Below are 22,057 nucleotides of genomic sequence, written 5' to 3' on the forward strand. Positions count from 1 at the left end.
TAGAGTATTACGTACCGGATCATTTAGTGTATAATACATACTACCTACAATTGTCGGATGTGCGAATTGGATTTTTGTCAAATACGCCTGCACTTATGCAATTCGGCATTAACTTTGCGGCAATACGCCTGAATTTATGCAATTCAGGACACATTTTTACCACTAAGTAATCCCGGTTATCAATATCCAGGCGGATTTCCCTAAATTGTATTGCGAATTGCATAAGTGCAGGCGTCTGATTTACCCATGGTGTTAAAGAAAATAAGATGTCTTCTTCCTCGTCACTGCCGCTTCGGCCAATGAGAACGTGCCGCCACATTATCTCATTTTGATCAATATTTTTAAAAGCTTTAAAACAGTCATTCCTTCTTAGGAATTCACTGAATCCTAATATTTCATTGGGGGGGGGGGGGGGGGGGTAATAAGTATTTGAATGTTAAATAATTGCTTACGTAGGTTACGTTACACATTTTACGACAGAAACGGAATTTTCGCCGTAACGTCATGCGTTTACATACGTTAATATGCCTCGGTACGTATAGGTATACTCCTGCATTATAAAGTATAAAATACGAACAGGAACTGGAATTTAACAGCTGTTCAAGCCTCATGAGCATCACCACGTGTCTCTTTAAATGTTATTTCTTTCTTCTCCCATTATCACCATCATCGTCGTCATTTCTTTTTCTATTCCTTCTTCAGCAACCAACTATAGTACAATTAGATCCAAACTTTTCCAGGGCCGTATAATTACACACAACCATATAATATATATACATATATATATATATATATATATATATATGCGCGTGTATAATACAAGTAGTTTCAACTAATGGTTCGAGACGATTTTTACAGCTTTGCTCGATACTGCCGTCGATACAACGAAAAATAGATGGAGCAGTGTGAGTTATGTCGTGTGTCGTACGTACCACATACCATATCGGTATCCTTCTTTCTCTTCGAGTGTCTCGAAGTACGCAGTCGCGGAAGCGAAACTCGCTGTGGAGCCACCAACGGGAGTAGGAATAGCTGCAGAAACAGTCCGTGACAGTATACTGCATATTATACGTACATACGTTTATGCATATATATACATATACACATAGATATCTACGTACCCTTACTACGCAAGGCAAGATAAAATCGATCTTTCGATTGTTCTCTTGTCATCGTTAAAAGGTGTAACGTATGCACCTTAAACGTCGTTCATTCCTCCACACAGTTCCAAAGAAAAATGATTACCGATACAGGAAATTTTTCTTTTCCCTTCGTTTACTTTTCATTTTAATGTCAAAATACTCGTACAAACGCGTAACAAACTTACGAAATAACACATTCACGAGAATTGTCATGAAAACCCGTATCGTGAAAATATAATAACAAGATAAATAATATGCGAAAAGAAACAAAAAAAAAATATATGAAATTTATTTATGTAACACTACGTGCCGTAGCTTCAAAATTAATAATTATCAATACATATACATTACGTATAAATGTTACCGTGATAAGTTTTGCTAATATTTACTTGTTTCTTTTTTCTTTTTTATTTATTTAACACGCAAGTGCGATTAAATGTGATACAAATTCCTGTGATATTCTAAAACTCGGATTAAGATTTCACGGCGTGAAACGACGAAAGAGAAACGAGTGTGAAAACCTCTGACAATACCGTAGTTTCCTAAGGGTTTACAAGTGTACAAAATTCCGACGCATCAAGGGTCCGCAGCGTTCGAAAGGGAACACCTTGTATATAAAATATACAGACCCGTGTTATACGTACTACCAGCCGTTGCCTGTGTGCATGTACGCACGTATACACATCGTCGCAGAGGAAGAGCCAAAACTCATTTCAAAAATTCCTCTCAGAGAAATATGTAATTACCTGGGAATAATAGGGGCCCTGGGCCCCAACAGTCCCGCGTTCTTGTCTTGGCCTTCGGCCTGCAGGCAACGGCAGGAGCCTCACGGGGAACAAGATGAAGGTGAAGAAGAAGAAGAAGAAGAAGAAGAAGAAGAAGAAGAAGAAGAAGAAGAAGAAGAAGAAGAAGAAGAAGAAGAAGAAGAAGAAGACGAAGACGAAGAAGATGAAGAAGAAGGTTTCCAGTCTGTCCGACCGCCATCCGTCGGTCATGGATATACAATTTGTACGTACATAAATATATGATACATACATATGTATATACATGACCATTATAATATATACACATACATATGCATCGGGATAACACTTCGGAGACAAAGAATCACAAAACGTTTGTCTCTCAAAACTTTCAGAGACTTGTTATTTTTGTACATTTTCTTTTTTTTTCCCCCTTCAAGGAAAAAAGAATTCGTTATAATCATTCATTTTTACAGTGTATATATATATATATATATATATATATATATATAAATGATAGCAACGGACGGACAGAAACGCGTAAATTTCCGCGTACATACGTGTTTGAATATACGTATAGATGTATTATACCTAGATATAACCAAGGCGATGCTGAAATCTGATTATCCGAGTAAGACTCGTACGTGTATGTATATATATATATATATATATATATATAATATCTCAGGTCGGAGGTGGCCTGAGGAACGAAATGCCTAAAAACAGGTGTACATACCTATGTACCGCAATATAGATATGAGAGATAAAAGTTGATAATACGTCCGTAAACGGATGATGTATGGGATATGAAATATTGCATGTGTAAAGTCAGTACAGTTTCGCGTTTATACGATTTACAAACACGTATAATAACAAGAACGACAACAAAAACGGAAAAACGTATAAATCAATAAAGTTTGTGTCTGAAAAAAAAAAAAAAGAAAAAAAAAAATAAAACCCGCGGAAAACCAAAAACGTGGTGGGGAAAAAAAAAAAAAAAAGAAACAATTGAAACACGTCCACAAACCGTGCGAGAATCTACCGTAATCAACCGAGTTTCCATTATTTAACGACAATATGAGAATCGATGAAGAGCTATCTATACCTTCGATATGTTGTACAAATAAAACAAGTCTCGTATAACGTTACAACGAATGTGAGAAAGAAATGAATTATTTTTTCTTCACCTTATTGTTATTTTTAATAATTTCTAAAGATGGTGGCGAGTAAGTAAATATTCCTGATCTCTGCACGACGAGTAATAACGATGATGGAGTACCTACCTACCTACTCGTTGTACTCCTACGGCATATATAGTAGCGATGCCTGGTCGGCGGTGGATGAAAGGTGATGAATCGAGATAATGGCGGGGGAGGAAGGGAGGGGAGGGCGATGCGCCTGAACCTCATCGTCGAGGAGAAGGTCTCCGCCACCGAGACTCGGAGTACGCGTGAAACGTACCTGGTCGATTCGCCAATTTTTTTTTCTTTTTTTTTTTTTTTCCCCAATTCAATTTCATCAAATTTGTATTTTTTGTTGTTTTTTTGTTTCGCAACGAATCACTGAACGCGAAAAAACCTCAGCTCTCCGCGATATTTGTAAATTTATTTATTTTTGTTTTTTTTTTTAATTTTCCGTCACCAATTTTTCTTCTCTCTTCTTCTTTTTCGCAACACGAGAGAGATATATCGAGCCTCAAAGCCCAATACGCGCGCCTTAAAATTTCCGCGTCCACAGATGCGGTGCGCAGGGTAAAATAAGTGCCTGTAATACCGTTCTAGATTCTCGATCCTATAGGTCTCCTTTCTTCCTTTATCCCCCCCTCGTCGCCCTACTTGCAGACATACTTTTTATACCTGCGCCGGACGTTTTCAGTTTGGTTAATGAAAGCCAGGGGTTACCAGACTACGATTACGGTCCTGGAGAGACCGCGGTTACATGTGTAACAATAAAATCCAACCGTCACACCGCAAAAGACACCGTCGTCTTCTTCTCGACAAAACAGTATTCACCAAAGTCTACTCAGCAGCACGTTACAGACGGTATGGTATTTAAAACTGTATTAATTTCTTTTACCAGTATGAAAAAAACAGTTAGAAAAAATGTGCAGTTGTGGAATGAAGTGATCGACAGGACAATTGTTCGATCGGGGGATTGATTCTGTAATTTCACTATTCACACTTCTCGTCGTTCCGTTTGGTTTGAAAACTTAAGTAAAATGATATGGGGTGACTGGGAAAGGGGAACAACAACGCAATCGATCGACAGGTTTTAATCCGTGATCCCGTAAAGCTTCCGTAAGACGATACGAGAAATTGGTTGAGAACCCGTACAGTGTAGGGAGTGACGGAATGCGATCTAGGAATTCAGGGGTTCTCGTAGGGGAGGGAGGGAGGAGAGAGGCAGGACGAGCGGTGCACGAAGAAGGTACACCTTATATACCGACGGGGACGCAAGGCGCATGGTGCATCGTCGTCATTTGTTTCGAGATAAGGAACAACGCCTCTTTGTACCACGGTTGGTCTCTACAGGTATACAACGCGTATATTTTATACACCGTATACCGCCTACCGGACATACAGTGTCTCTCTCTCTCTCTCTCTCTATGTATTTAGGTAGGTACACTTGGGGACAATGAATCTGAGACGGATAATTTTTTACACTAGACAGTTACGTTGGCAGCACTGAGATACCTGCAGCGCCACGGTCGGCCGAGCACGAAACAAACTCGAATCCAACCTTAGAATTAACGTGTCAATCCAACAAGTCATTATCTCCGCGGTATTCTAATGTTAGATTCGACGGTCACGTGTTATGTTACCTTTATTGAGATCATTGAGATCGAGTTTTGTTTCGCGCTCGGCCGAACGTGGCGCTGTAGGTTTCTCAGTGTTGCCAACGTAACTGTCTGGTTTAAAAAATTAGCCGTCTTAGATTCATTGTCCCCAAAGTCCACGTGCCCTAGGTATGCGACTACCTTACCGCACGCCGCATGCATAGATATAGTGTAAACCACGTTTAACGTACTCAGGCTCAAACTCAAACTGAAACTCCATCAATGAAGTGTGTAAGCAAAGATGGTCGTCTTCGCGTCTGTTCTTCCAAGACATTTTTCCGCTTTCAATCTGCTTTCACGATGTTTACCGTTGTTCTCGAAACAATCGACGATCATAGAATGCCAAAAAAAAAAGAGAACTACCTACAGTAGTAACGCATAATGAGACCGAAGTTAGTAACGTTGGCGCAACAAAAAGTTGCTGAAGGGGGGGGGGGCTTATTAATCATTTGTTCGCAATTTTTCACCGCTTTTATATACAATAAATAAAAATATAATATGTGTACATATATTTTTTTCTATTGAAACGTGACTTACTGAAATAACGTTACCGACTTAAGCCTCGTGTACACGCTGATGAAAAAGTACGTAAGGACTGCGTCATCGACGAAAGCTTTTTGAGAAAGGGAAATTATACGCTATGACCATAAAAAAAAAAAAAAAAAAAAAAACACAGGATTCATTAAACAGACGTTGTTGATGTAATGAGAGAACCGTGTGAATGGAATTTATACACGTACCTATGGTTTAGGCGTACTATATATATATATATATAAACGTTAATTGTATGGTTGTAATAAAAGTTTTTGTATATTACGACGCGGAAGAAATCTTCCCTCATCTAGCACCTTCGTCGGTAGAGTGGAGAGAAAAAAAAAAAAAAGAGAGGAGAGGAGAAAAATCTCCAGCTGGCGATATACGAATTAGCCGAGCGATCGGTATAACGTGTAAAAAAAATCAATGATTAGATACAAAACGAACAACGTCTAAAATTGTCGATTTGCTGCGGAGTTTCCGGATCTATATAATTTATATTCTCTTCTTTGTCTTATTAAGCCAGTACGAAATCGCTTCGAATTTCGTACCTAAATTTTTTCACTTACCAATCCGTGTCCACGTACATAATAAAAATCTATACCGTATATACCTGTCCCTATGGGAATCCGTAAAAATACTGTGATAATATCCTGATTGACATATATATGATCGCTATCGACTAATGGTATAAATAGATTTGTCGGACATAAATTGGATTACAAATATATCCACGAAACCGACGAAACACATTCGACGCTGTTGATTTTTTCTACGGCATTGCGAACACGCGACCAACAAATGTAGCAAGAAATGAAAATAAAAGTTGAAAAAAAAAAAAAAAAAAGCTTCATCCATTTCTAGCAATTGAGGACAATTCGACCGAACGTCTGACTGTCTGTTTTTCATGTAGCAATAAATAAAATATCGTACGTACAAGGTACGCGATATATATAGCGAAGCGTAATGCTGCTCTTTTTATGGTATTAGGAAAAAAAAAAAAATTGTAGAACTCTTCCAAGATTTATCCGTTATTTTATACGTGCGGGAACGTAGATTCTTTTTTACACACTCGCAAACACACACGTACGTACAGAGGTTATTCGAGTGCATGAGTACCTAATAAATCGGAGTGCGTGCAGCAGCAGCAACAGCGAACAGCGAACAGCGCACAATATGATGATGAACATGGGGATTGCCTAATATTGAGAATGAGCCGCGTGCACGTGCGCGATAACGTACAAAGTTTCGATGAAAAATAAAAAAAAAACCGTTCAGAAAGACGAAATTAAGTTTGAAAGAATAAAAATAAAGGAATTAAAATGAATTTTTTTTAATTGTTTTTTTCTTTTTTTTTTGTTTTTCAAATAAAATAACGTTCAGCATTACTCACATGTTCGTCAACGGAATACGTTAATTCCCCGTCGTCGTAAAGCACGAACCATCGCCTCTGCCATCTCTGAAACATCCATAAAAAGAAGTGGCCCATTAGTGTTTTTTGATTTTGTTTTTATTTTCAATTTTCTTGTTAAATTACACAACCCGCAGATGATTATATCTATTTAGTTACGTGACCGCGTTAGGTATACGCAGAGATTGTAATTTATTGAAAAATTACTCGCCAAGTAATTCGGTTCCGTGCACGTATTTATCATACACATATACATATATATATATATACACATCAGACGGTATAATACGAAACTTTACCATAGACATGGTTTTTTTTTTTTTTTTAAATATTCCCTTACATCTGCGTCATAGGTAGCACGTTGATGAATGTATGGGTATACGTATGTACGTACAAGGAGACAATAATGGAAAAGAAAGGAAGAGAGAAAGAAAAAGCTCTCGAGAACGAAATTGAGGGGGTGGGTTTGGGGGGGAGGGGGGGGGGGGGGGGGGGAGGCAGGCTAACAAAGATCGAAAAGGGTTAAAGCAGTCGCGACGAAGAGACTGGTTGGAAGTGTTCGCTTGTGAATATATGAATAATACATATATAGTACTGGATTCCCATATATATACATATTTTACGGCGCGAAGGTCGTGGCCGCGGTCCATTTCGTCCGACATGACGGTGAGAAGAAGTAGCATACCTATATACATATACACATATACATATATAATCTATATGGGAGGAGGAGAATCCCGGATGAATATATTATTCCACCTTAAACCTAGGCGCGTGCTAAGATCAAGGCCGCAGTCTGTGGTATTTACCGGATTTTCATCTCAGCTCTGCATAGTCCATGTAACATACCCAGTGTCTTTCTTTCATCGTGAGATATGACCCATGAATATTAAGTATACCTTTAAACGTCACACGAACAGTCACGTGATAATCGTCCACATGCTCTTGGGTATGAAATTAGGGTATCTGGAGTGAGATGTAGGTTGGAATGGAACAGGGATACGAAGGTATGAAAGGATGAAGAATAGAAGAGCAAAGCGAGACCAGTCTCAACGTGACAGTCATCGACTAGGGATTGATGGAGAATAGGGCTTGGCGTTAGACCGCGTGGTGCGGAGTACGGGAAGGCATTCGGGACGAAGTAAAGTGCCGAGAAACGAACGGTGACCAAGTGACGCCGCTGGTTTATGCGCAACAACGCAACCTACGCTTGGGTTTTCTATCTTCATCTGGTAATTATGCCCGCGGATAGAAGGAAGGCAGGTTTGTGTTTGTGACGATGTGCAATACTCAGAGTCGAAGTAACGCACACCTCGAGGACTCGACTTCGAGGTGAGGCACGCGCGTGGGAAGATCTACAAGATGTCGCTTCGTCCTCATCCTCATCCTCCAGGAGAATGAGTCGAACCTGCAGGAAGCTTCGGTACCAAACTCTGGAGTCAGACAAGAGGCGCAACGTCCGGGCGATTCATCGTTCAGGTTCGTCATCCATTCATCCATCCATCTATACCGCCAACGAGCAACATCATCGTGGTAACATCATTAGGACCACCACTACTCGAAGTAGAAGATAACATAAAAGTGGACGAAAGAAAGGATGATAGAAATGGTGATCAAGGGAGCTGAACGTTCGTCCAACTCGTGAACTAAAACGAAGGAAGTTCGGACGACATTTCGTCTGACACGATACTACCTCCTATGATACAGTAGCGAAGCAAAAAAAAAAAAATGAACACAAAATGAAAGTGAAGAGAGTAGAAAAGCCAAGCGTTGATTTGTACGTCGAGAAACGGGGGGAAAATAAAAAGCATCCGCACTTCAATTTCACAGAGACTCTCTCATTTCCCACAACTATCACGTTGCACAGGTTGCATACCATCACCGTGCACTACTATTGGCAATCGTGACGCGAATGACAATTTTTCTTCACCACTAATCCATTCACGCGTACAAACAAGTAAACCAGCGAATCGTTCTTTTCACCGCTGCAAGACCGACGAAACATCCGAACAGGGCGATGAAAATATTTCAAAGAATCTTATCCATCTCATGAAAAATTGATCATTCGAGTCGGGCGATCGTCGTCAAAAGATATGTAAAAAAAATTTTCACCTCAAGCGTACGAAAGTCAACGCGACCGAGGCGAAGATTGGACACAACGGGACTTTCCAAGACGAAAAAAATGAAACGTTCCTTCATATTTTCGATCGAGTGTTATACATATATTAGGTATGCGAAGGTCGTATAAAGAATACATATAAGACACAAGATCCACGGGTATGGATGTAAATACATCATCACGGATGTGTAATATACCATACCTATAATATTGACGCATCGCCCACGGTCGTTGGATCAAAGGTCCCGTTAGAGTTAATTTCAACGTTGATTATTTCTATTACCATTTCAATATCAATTTTACTCACTCGCCCCCACCTTCACTTCTCTATTTTTCGCTATCGTCATTATCATCATCATCATCATTTCGTTTAAAAAGTTTTTCGTTACATCACCTCGCGTACATGCATTAGTGACGACGATATGCTCCGCGCACCCTCAACACCATTCGCTTGTAAGGAGGCAACAAGTGTTTCGACGAAAACTGTTCCCCCTTATGGTTTGTGTAAGGTAGTCTGTCGGTTTTTCTTATTTCTTCATCCTCTTTTTACAGCACATCTTTCTTCAAATAAGATATTAGGCGCTACGCATACATACGTATACACACGCATGCATCGTATATCTTAAAGCCTCGTCTTGCAGCAACGAAGGGACCGAGCAAGTGTCTGTGGGAATGTTTCACGCTCGTACGCACGATGTCGTCGTCGTTTAACCATCGGCACACAATGTGTTGTACGTGTAAATATTGCGTTATTCTAGGAAACATTTATTACAACGCAGCATGTACGTAGCATACGTTGAACGGGCGTGCGTCGTGCGTAGTATCTAGGCACACATGTACTTACGGTTACATGGTCATGCGTACTGTACACCTACTACGATGACACTGCGCGTTTCTTCGAAAAGGAATATAGATATCTATGTACAACGTAAATAACACGTGAATTTGTTAGAGAATAATGATAAGGAGCAAAAAGAGCGTCTAACACTGTCAAGTCTCTCTCTCTCTCTCTCTCTCTCTCTCTCTCTCTCTCTCTCTCTCTCTCTCTATCTGTCTCTCCCTCTATCTGTCTCTCCATCTATCAATCTATTCTATCTAACTATATAGTCTGTCTAACTAGTCTATCTGTCTACCTAGTCTGTCTATCTAACTATATAGTCTGACTAACTAGTCTATATGCCTACCTAGTCTGTATATCTAACTAGTTTACCCGTCTATCTAGTCTATCTAACTAGTCTATATAACTATATAGTCTGACGAACTAGTCTATCTGTCTACCTAGTCTGTCTATCTAACTAGTTTACCTGTCTATCTAGTCTATCTAACTAGTCTATCTACGCATCTCTGTTTCATACATTTTCGAGGTAAATTTTTTTCCGACAAACGAATAGCCGCACGACTAAGATAAATGAAAATCTGTATAGTCTGCAATTGAAAAAAAGAAAGGACATCATCTAAGTTACAACGACGTAAAACTAACGATACTCGTTATAACCCAATGTAAACTGACCTCGATTATAGATACCTCGGATTATAGATACGCGGGAATAAAGGTGGAAGGCTGAGGTAGAGTAGGAGAAGCGCGATATCGTGATTAGAAACCATTAACAACACAGCAACGGCAAGTTAAACGTGTTCGTTTGAATCGGGGGCGAAACCTGACGACAAAGTGCCGTTCATTTGTATGTTACGTCCAACGCAAGATACACACACACACACACACACACACTCACACGTAGCCTTGAATAGTTGGTTCTTCCTGTACAAAACACGTTGTTGCACGCGCGTTCAACGGTATAAAATATTATTACGATATGATCGCTCACCGATGCTTGACAAGCGAACGTAGAATAAATTTTACAAGTAAAAAATAAGAAAAAAATCAAATAAAATCGCACAACCATTAGACGACATCGTTCGATCCGCTTGTAAAAAACTCAACACCTACGGATTTTTCTCTCACTGATTTATAGGCTGTACGTAGGTATAGGTGGAAGTAAAACTTACATACGATCGTAAAAATTGTACCGACGAATAGAAATTAGAATGAAGGTATGATGATAAAGTGCGGTGATTGAATACTGAGATCTGATTTTATCCACACTCAGCGTGGCCACTAAATCTCCATAACGAAATTCCCTGACTTTTCCAAGTTTTTTGTATGCAAAAAAATTTTATAATTTTCCCCGACCAATTCGGGTAAATTGGTTATAGAAAATTGCAAAAAATATACCTAATTTCAATCGGAAATTCATTATTCCGTATAAAATTGATCGTCGTCATAACTTACGTTGTACCGAGTCCAGATAATACAACCTGTACATTACGGATGATAAAATCGGACCAAATCGAGTGATATCCCAATTTTTCATCCGTCCTTGGCAAAATTTACCTCCGATAAAATGATTCCCAACATTCCACACCACCCTCACTTTTATTCATTCGTTTCACCGACAGCGTCGCTTCCCAGTTGCAACCCGTCCCAACCCGTTGCCTCAAATTCCCGTCTCTCTCTCACAGACACACACATACGTAGGTATAAACCAAGGTGCCGCAGCACGAGGATGTGTGGGTGTATTTTATACAGCCGTATGTATACCTGTATAAAGAAGAAAGGCACCTGTTGCCGATGCTGCTTCTGCAAACGGCATTTCACGACGTCGGCCGATCATCGCGGTTGGTTGTTTTCCTTGTTTCCTTTTTTCTCCTCCCCCTCCCCCCCCCCCCCCCCTTCCCCATTCTCAATCCTTCGAAAACGCGGAAGCAGGATGTCCCTTTTCCCCCAATCACAAATGATACAAAATCGAGTGTTCAAATGAAAATTCTGCAAAATAAAATATACTCGCACAGCGTAGTTTGCTCGACGAATTGATGGAAAAAATGACTAAAACCGAAAAACGGAATGACCAGGATTCCGAGGGTAAAAAATATGGAAAATCCAAAACTCAAAGATGATATAAAACATAAATGATACGCGGAAAGATGCGTACCGCGAATTTTTGACTTTGAATAGTTAATCTTACAAACTCAACTTCGATCTTGACAAAAAAAAAAAAATATTGCAAATGAAATTCCTAAATCGAATACGAATTGATTGATTGATCCGCAAGCGCATGACAGCGATCAATCCGCTAATCCGCGATACTGAAACAATCGTGTAACAATATTTCTAAAAAATTAAATATGTCAAACGTTTATGTATAAATAATACACGTACCACTAACCACACATTTACGCACAGGCGTTATTCGTGTGACCGCAATGCGGCCAATTAAGCTACGCAAATGAGGAACGTAAAACCGCGACGCTTTATATTCTACGGCTAAATTAGTAATCGTCTTGGTAAGTAACGCGTTACCATACTTACACATAAATACACAAATTAGCATACAAGTGATATCCCATGGCCGTCGCACTCTGAAAATTTGAGTTCCTCTTGGTGAAAAAAATCTCAGCATTCACGCGAAAAACTCAAAACTAAGATAAATTTTTATGGTGCAAGAAAAAAACATCGGTTTCTTATCTTTTTTTACGTACTTGGAAAACGTGTTTTTTGACATTGATTTCGAAAAGTTATCCACAAATGTATACAACATATTCGGCAAAGTGAGAACTTTTCACATGTTGTATGTATTTTTTCATAATTTGTTTTTTCTATCTCGATGATAACAATACGAAAACAATTCGCGTTTAAACCTCATCTTATTACAGTAATATAAAGTCCGAGAAGGTTTAAACTTTGTAAACTTTTCAATCTTACAATTAGTACACACTAAAAGAGGAAAAACTTGTGTTGGAAAGAAAAAAAAAAATCGATTTTTCGACGTCCCGCTCATGTGTTGATGATAATCAGTGGAATTGCCCATACATCGTACAATTTCGGCTTACACGTGCTGGCATGCAATGAGAGCCGTGACAATTGGTGAGTGTAAATGCATTTGCACACGCAATTTCGACTCTTTTAATATTTACAGGGCATTCCACGACAATTCGATTAAAATCCTATACAATTTTTTTTATGAAATTACACAAAGAAAATCCGAGACATCGACGTAGAATCTTGATCCAAGATGTCAGGGAATGCTCCGTATACACATACACTAAATACATATCCACGTAACGTATAATACGCAATATTAATTACGTACAAACACACGCGCTGGATTTTTCCCTTTCCTTTCGCATTTGTACACCCGTACGCTTACTTTTGCCACGGCACGGCTATATATTATTATATAATTAAAACCGCGTTAGAGAGGGCAGGACCTCTTTTATAAAAAAAAACCTTACGCGTACTTGTGTATAAATTACACGTTCACACGTAGCTGATACCTGTATCGTACCAACGTACTCAGGTAGTCAGGTATGTTACATACGCGAGTAAAATTCTCACAATAACATATCGCGCGCGTCCCGCGTCGTCGACGATATAATAAATTCGGCAATTGCGAAACAATCGTCGTGTTAAAAACTCGTTAAACTCGTTGAGAAAGAGAAATAATGAGAGACAGTAAATAACCATTCGTATAATTACAATTATACAAGTTGTAAAAGCAGCAGCAGCGGTTTTCTCACCGTATACAGCGTGTGTCTGTGTAACAATTATGCACGTACAATTATAACAGTCTGCAACAGCTATAATACGTCTATCTGCAGGCGAAGGTTACGTTGTTATCTTAAAGTTTTACTATTATATTTTTCTCAACATCCCTATCACCGCTATGTTTGTATTAAAAATTTACATACATACCTATAAAGTAGAAAAACAAATAAGGAATTAAAATGGTTTTGAAAAAATATACATATATGTATACATATCAATGTATATTGCGTATTAACCCGAGCCTTGCTGATTGTTACAGTTGTTGATTTTGGATTCTCGTTGTCGTCACCGTGATCGTTATTAATCATTAAATATCAATCCCAACATCCATATTGTGTTATTACACAAATTAGATATCGAAAAGATTACAATTATAAATTATAAAACAATAATGAATATTACCTCCCGAATCGCTATTCTTTTACTATCCCTGTCAGAAAAATTTAACCAAACGTAATATCCCAGAAGGTCTACTCTATGGTTAAATTATTTTTTACATCTTTCGATTAGTAAATATGACACAAAATTATCGTAATTTCAACATTTTAATTGTCATACCAACAATTTAATTTCTACTTTCTTTTTAACTGACTAATAAATTGTTTTTTTTTTCAAGACGCTTAAACTGAACCAAAAATTTTAGTGAACCTGCTGGTACATTTTATATATTTTTTATTTCACCCAATCCCGTACATTGTACAACATACAATTTATATTTAACAAATGCGTTCTTTTTTGATATTCCGTTTTTTATCCATCCTCTGTACCATTCTCACGAAAATCGCTAATTCGTTTCCCGCATCGCGCGACGCAGAAATCAACGTCTTCTTCTTAGTTTTCTTCTTCTTATTCTTTATCGCCGTCGTCGTCGCGACGCCAGAAGTTCGACGACCTCGCAAGGAATGCCGCGTACACATAACCTACCGTAACACCCCGACTCGCCTCGTCGACGATCTAACCCCCCCCCCCCCCCTTTTCGCCCCGTGTCCAAAAACGACGGTGGCGCCACCTTCCGCGCAATCCAATAAAAACTTTACCCGTTTCCACCTGTTCGTTGATTTCTCCATTTTCTTCTTTCCTTCTTTTTTCTTCGAGTCACACTTTTTTCCGTCCGTAAAAATTTTTGTTTACAAAGAATTTCATTCGTGTATTTTTCACAGTACATATACATATAGGTGTGTGTATATATATATATATTTGTTGAACATAATGCAAGTGAAATTCGATACATTGTTTAAATAACAACGAGTTGAACGATTCAACCGCTGCCGTATACGATTATATAATACACGTGCGAAAACAAACTGCTAGAGGAGAAGAAAAGAAACTGTTAGGAGGGAGGCGAGGAGGGGAAGTTTACGCAATTTGTAAAATGTAAATAACTTTGCTACAGCGCATCGCAGGCAGTGCAGGCACCTCGTATGACTCTGTGTAAAAGGTATAACATAATACCCATATATATACACACACATCTATATACTATATATGCGATGTACGCCAATGTACCTACATATAACGGTATGCATACAGGTTGGCGTAATTGCAAGGGGTTACCCTTTACATACACCATACGTATACATATATATTATACATAATATAAACCTTTCACGCATGATATGTGCGTATAACATAACTTACGACGAACGACATCGACTCTTCTCCACACACGTGTGTGCATGCATGTAATGTATGTGTATATATGTATATATATGTATAACATTTACATATTGTAAATACGCGCAAAGCGCGAGTGTAGTGGATTGTGAGGTCGAGGCCTTGGCACGATTACAGTTACGATAATTTCGCACCTTGCGAAGACGAGATTTATCGCAGAGTTATTGGTATGTACGTACGTACGTACGTATACGTTACAAATACCGGGAGAATCTCTTGAAAGTTGAAAACGAACCGCGCACGCGCGAGTTTTATCGGCTCTTCGCGCAGGCTGGCCAACCCGAGTTTTCAGCCGTCAAACTCTTTCCGCCGGCGACGTGGTTCCTACGAATTTTCGAGGTTAGGATCTCGAACAATCGAGACGGCGACTCGGAAAGGTTTCGGAAGCATTTGTCGTCGGGGCGGAAAGTCGATTCTTCGAAGAACGGTCGGAACTCGACGCTTACGCTCTTTGAAAATTCAAACGCAGACATTTTGCGTAGGTTGGCCCGCCTGCGTCGCGGACAAGAATATCGCCGCGGGAACGTTTCGCCGACCAATGAGATTTGATCATTCGGCGCACGCGCGGTTCATTTTCAAGTTTCAAGAGATTCTCCCGGTATATACATATGTGTATATGTATACAATATTCACGCGTCACATTCCTCCGTATGAGAGTTGCAGGTTGCTTGAAAGTCGGCAAAGTCGCGGCCGATCTAGGTACATACATCCAACGAAAAGCAATGCCTTCTTGGAGTAAAATAGTAACGAGGCTAGGGTATGGTAAAATTTTTTTTTTTTTTTTCTTTATGACAACCACCCCCCTCTTATGCATACAAGATTTCGATCCTAGGATCAAAGTCGAAAGTGATACGAACGGAATATCATGGTGGGAAATTTAAATGACAGGAAGGGGGAAAGCAAAAGAAAAAATAAAAAAATAGACAAATCTCTCCATGTGACCCAAAATTACTGATATATTAAACTTTATTCTGACGTGCCACGAAGATGTGGAGAAACTTCGTCATCGTTCTTACGGTGGATGGTTATGGAAAACTCTGCGTTCACCTACGCTACCCCCCCACCCCCTCTCTACATCGTGTCAATAATAATATATCCTCTGCTGTTGCAGTGTTCGCACAAATGCAACCGAGGTCGCGTAATCACTTTCTCGCCTTATAACCTATTCGAAGGTAGGTAGATAGATAGACGAGTAGGTAGGTGGTTGGATGGTGGCGTAGGTGCGACGTATAAGGACGTCCTTCGTTGCATTTTGAATAAGAGGAGGTGTATAATAATCGAGAGTTTCTTTGTCTGATTTTAGATCAAGAAAACCCGTTCGTTTTCGAATTCCCCGCCCAACCCACTGTCGCGAGTTCATTCCGTTCATTCATAGATTCGTTCGTTCATTGATCATCGATGAATCACGAGTTCGTCATTTTTTCACCTCATCGCTGCATCGTCGTCATCGGTGATGAAAATGATTGCATGTGAATGCACAATTTACATACGTATAAGTATATGCGTTATACATCCGTATACGTGTATCCGTCATAAATGTGCTTGTCACACTGTGGTGTTTAAAAACAAAGAAAAAAAAAAACATAACAATTAGCTGTTTTCCACCATGACACCCTGTAAAATGTTTGTTCAGGTTAACAGAAAGGTTCTTTGAAAATATGAACGTATTACGTTGCGTGAAAGATCGTGTTCAAAGATTTCTCAATCAGATACGTGAAACTTTTAAACTTGGAAACGAAACAACAACGCAAGGTAAGTAAGGCGTGATTGGTTTATAATGGCAATAGTAAGTATAATAAAATACTAAACGATCCATGACGGAACTTGAACAGCAAACAACATCACAACCATTATTTTAATCAGATTGAATTAGAAATTGTATTATTTGAATTTCGAACAAGTTTCTCTTTAAATGGTTATACAGCATTGTTCCATTATAAATAAATATGTTATACGTATGTATAACTTCGCGTCGTGTGAAGTACATAGACTTACATCGACGCTTCTCCATTCTCTATTGAATAATAATAATAATAATAATAATAATAATAATAATAATCTCCATTCATAATAAAACGATTTATTTTTTTCGCGTCTGCATTAAAATTTTTTTTAATTAATTCTTTCTTTCTCTCTTTCTTTCTCTCACTGTAATAATACAAACTATTCCCAAGCCCGTGTCGTGAAAGAACAATAAGAAAAAAAAAAAAAAGAACGAAAGAAATCCAAGAATCCAAGCACCGCAAGTACAGAAATTAATGAATAAATGTCCATTGAAAATCGACGACGAGTATATTATAATATACATAATATATTATACCAACTACGTGATACATTGTGTTGAAAATATTATCACCGCCAATTCGCACCGTTGTAAAAACGTTTTCCATTTATCATTGTCGCAAGTAACCCGCAAGTCCATGATTCTCCCAGTGTTATTTAAATAAGAATTTCCATGTTTTTTTTTTTATATTTCATTCTTTTCCTCTTTTTTCTCATCTCACACACATATAAACAAATTACACCACGCGTACGTGAATAATGTAAAGTATAAACATTATAATACCGAGTATAATAACGCGCGTAATAATATATGTATAACAATAAGACTAGCGACTAGAACCTTTGCAGGAGTCAATAAGCGGCGGATAAAAAAACCTGCCTAATAGAAAAACGATTGACTTCAGCCTGCAGCACGGAATAATATTTACGCTCACTTCCTCGATCACCGTTTCAACTTCATTATACGCGTATACGTGTAGATAACGAGCGAATTTCCAACGACCGAACGGTTTCGTCATCCGCTGCAATTCAACGCGCATGCGCTAAAGTTCGAGAGCAGTTGTTTTGCCAGGTTGACCAACCGATTTCAACGTAACCTAAAAAAATTTCGCAGTCGACGCTGGCAAGCGGGGCTCGAAACAAACGGCTGTAAAATGTTTTTTAGGTTACACACATCGCAGCGAATTGACATGTAAAATTTATGACTGCTGGCCACCCTGACAAATAACTGTGTTCTCGAATTTAACCCTTTTAATCGTACATTTTTCCATTCAATATATTGGCCTGAATTTTGTTAGTCGGGAGGGTTTTCAGGGTCGCTGATTACGAATCTGAAGTCAGAATTTGATCATTTCCAAATCCAATATGGCGGATGTAAAATCGATAGGACTGTAATAATTGGATGATTCTTGCCGAAATTTGTTACTAGACGGTTTTTGAGGTCACTGATTACGAATCTGAAGTCAGAATTTGATCATTACTAAATTAAAGATGGCGTATCCAATATGGCGGATATAAAATCGATAAAACTATCAAAATTCGATGATTCTGACCGAAACTTGTTACTTAGGGGTCGCTGATCACAAATCTGAAATCAGAATTTGAACATTTCTAAATCCAAGATGGCTGACGTTGAATCGGAAAAACTGTAAAAATTCAATGATTCTGGCAAAAATTTGTTACTTCGGGGTTTTTGCTGTCGCTGATGACAAATCTGAGGTCAGAATTAAAATTCTAATCAAAATCCGGCGTCATGTCGCAACAAATATCTTTTTTCGAAATGTCGTTAGATCCCCCTTTATTTTCTCACAGTTTAACCAAACCTCTTGGCTCCTAACCGTTCCTTTACTACACCACCTACACATTACGACTGAAACATGAAACTGGAATAATATTATTGCAGATCACCTGTGACACGGCACATCGATCAACGATGATCAACGTTAAACAGACAGCGAGAGACTGTATTGTCATCTTTTCTCCACTCGGATCGATACATAATACAACGACACACTATCGTAGGTATTTTCTCAAAATATTATCGTGCAACAAGTGAATGTAAGTAGTACAAGCTACACAATAATTGTAATATGATTAACGCCATGATAGCTAGTGTCGACGTTACGTACGTACGCATCAATTTATTAACCGTCATCTTTCATTGTTACTCTTCGTCAATCATGTACACAATATTACGTACACCTAAGAGTCCAAACACTCTCATGTTCCACCTTCTCTCTTCCGCTCCTTTACGCGTATGTAATTTATCTTCAGGATCTTGCACTATTGCAATTTACAATTTTGTATGTTCGATTCTTTACGAGTCGTCGACATTGATATACACAGTGATGTATGCAAAATCGACGCTCAGGTTTAACGAACAATTGACATACAACTTAACCCAAAGTATGTTTGGGATGCGTTACATCTATATATACGTATAAAACACACGTGAACCGAGGTACCAGACGATGAAGTCATGAATTTCAACGCCATCATCCACTGCGATTCAGTTTTGCAGCGTCTTGTCTTGTCATGTATTCCCTATATATATATATATTATATATAAATATATACTCACCGAAGTTAAACGAATATTTAATTGACTGCAAACCGCGGGAGGAGAGAAAAATTCACCTTCTCACTTTATATCATTATTTTCTATACTTTTCATTCGTTTCGCTCAAGGTTCAAGTTTATCGTTAAATAAATAAATTAGAATATATTGTATATTAATTATCGTATATCCGTACATGGGACTGAAGTTGAGAAGAATTAGAAAACGAGAAGATAAAAATAATAGTGTAAAATTATGTTGGCAGTTTCGTTGCCCAAACAAGGATATTATAAATAAAGGAACGAGTGACTGATGTGATTGTTTCTTACAAACGCTTCGAACCGACAACAAGTGTTACATGTACGATACGATATATAATGTATTTATATCGTATGCAACAAACCCGGAACAAACGGGCAAATTGTATAATAAACGCCGCCGATACGTACATAAAAAAAAAAAAAAAAAAATTTAAAACACGACGTTGCAATAAATACGTTATTTATACGTGTACGTGATATAATCTGCATTCAAAGATAAATGAACATTACGATAAATACTGTATAATTTGAAATTTTCATTTCATTTCATTTCATTTCAATTCATTTCTTTCCTTTTCTTCAACTATTATCGTTGACACATGATCGTACAACACACCTATACGTATAATACCTAGGTTGGTATGAAAAGGTATATGAATATTATTAACAAGTGCAGCTGTCTATACATGTAATAATAAAATACTTTGGACGGAGGAAATAAAGTAAAAATACGAGCTTCGTTTCTGTATATCCACGTCCACATTATAATGAAAGAACGATTAAATCGTCGACGTAAAATGTGTAAAGTGCAATTACGTACACGCGTGTTCGAAAACGTGTCTATTATTACTATTATTATACATATATAATTATTAAACAATACATACCTTGGTGTGTACTTAATGGACTTAATAGGTGTTGCGGTATTGCAACGATTAGCGGGTTTAATTATGCGTGAAATCCTACCGCGAGAGTGGAGGATAAAAAATTTCCATTCATCGTCATCTTCTTATATATGTATACATATATATAAATATTGTTTACCGCTGCGGACACTCGTGTAGCAACAAATATTAGGTCAACAAGTGTGTGCATATGTTATATATATATATATATATATATATATATATATATATATATATATTATTTTTCCAAAGTTACACGTTCAACGATTACAGGAAGAGGAAATAAGACGGCAGTGAAAATTTGTTTCCTTAATGTCGACGTTTAATGCTTGCCGAACGCCATTTTTTTATCTTCACTTTTATTAACACGCGTAAATAGTTTGACTTAATTTTAATTCGGAACTTTGTAGATCGGTAACGAAGAAATCTACATATAAATTTCGGATGCATAAATATTTTTCTGGGTCATTCACAGCTCTGCAAAACAATGTCTCTTATAATTTTTTCGATAACTCGACTCTCTTAAAAGTTATTCCAGGTTGAAGTTAATGTTGTAAAAGAAAAATTCACTTTCTTTTTAAGATTAATAACGAAAAGTACTATACCTATCGTCACGGAATATTGTGGATTTCTTCTTGCAAAACATTTCACCAACGTTATAAAATCGTGTCATTTAATTCATTCTCAACTCGAGCTAATTTAATTTTTGCTTTAAAAAAAAAAAAAAAAAAAAAAAAAAAAAAAAAAAAAAAAAAAAAAAAAAAAAAAAACTGTACTCTTAAAGTGGAATTACATGTAATACCCCTCAAGGGCTCAAATTTTCACAACCGTTTTATTTCCTCCTCCTACAACTGGCAAACGTGTGACTTTGAAAATAGAAAAACAGCAAAAAAAAAAAAAAAATAGTCCATTTTTTTGGAACCGGTCTAACGTATATGCGATATTATTTTTTTTTTCTTTCAGTACGAATCTCATTTCTTATATATATATATACACATGGTACGCATATTATATACGTTACAATATACAGGCAAAAAGACCCAGAGCAGCGCGCCGCGATGATGATGGCCTACTTTCAATGCATGTAATAATTAGACACGTCCGCGAATGATATATTACAGGTATTCACCATGTATATACGCATACACATGCATAAATGTATATATGTATATATATACATATATATATCCTCTCTCTCTCCGAGCAAAATGTCGTCGCGAGATGAAATTTCGAAAGGAGACGAATTTCGGGAACGAAACCGAAACTGCGTGAGAAAAAAAGAGAGAAAAATAATAACAAAAAAAAAAAAGAAAAGAAAAAAAGAAAAATCAACATCGTTAACAACAAGCTCGGATTTTTTTTCCCCCTGCCATGCAAAATTAAATGTCGTCACGTCCAAGTATATTATAATTCATATATTTCACGCTTGTTTCGTCACGTGGTACTTCGATTAAAAAATACTTCAGGTCTGTTTTTCCCTTACATATCCCTTCTTCTTCTTCTTCTTCTTCTTCTTCTTCTTCTTCTACACTTGACATTTCGATTATTTGCCAATTAAAAATATCGCAAGCGTATAATGCGGTAAAAAAATTACCAAAAAAAAAAACAAAAAACTGTTCAATCGCAAAAGAAAAACTATACCTACGTAGATACGTATTATACACGTTTCAGAAAGTAAAAACGGCAACAATGGGGAAAAAAAAAAAATTC

The 22,057-nt window shown here is 37.8% G+C and overlaps 1 protein-coding gene across 3 annotated transcripts in view; it reads right to left on the reverse strand.

Moving 5' to 3' along the window:
• Window positions 1-22,057, reverse strand: part of osp (myosin phosphatase Rho interacting protein outspread) — a 69,182-nt gene that overhangs the window by 22,957 nt on the left and 24,168 nt on the right. For all 3 annotated transcript variants that reach the window (XR_011177098.1, XM_046628164.2, XM_046628165.2), the window contains exon 3: window positions 6,649-6,714. Coding sequence is in view for 2 of the 3 variants with exons in the window: in XM_046628164.2 (XP_046484120.1) it covers window positions 6,649-6,714 (66 nt within the window). In the remaining variant the exon portion in view is untranslated. The remainder of the gene's footprint in view (window positions 1-6,648; window positions 6,715-22,057) is intronic.

The sequence above is a fragment of the Neodiprion pinetum genome, chromosome 5, assembly GCF_021155775.2.
Source record: "Neodiprion pinetum isolate iyNeoPine1 chromosome 5, iyNeoPine1.2, whole genome shotgun sequence".
Classification (NCBI taxonomy): Eukaryota; Metazoa; Arthropoda; class Insecta; order Hymenoptera; family Diprionidae; genus Neodiprion; species Neodiprion pinetum.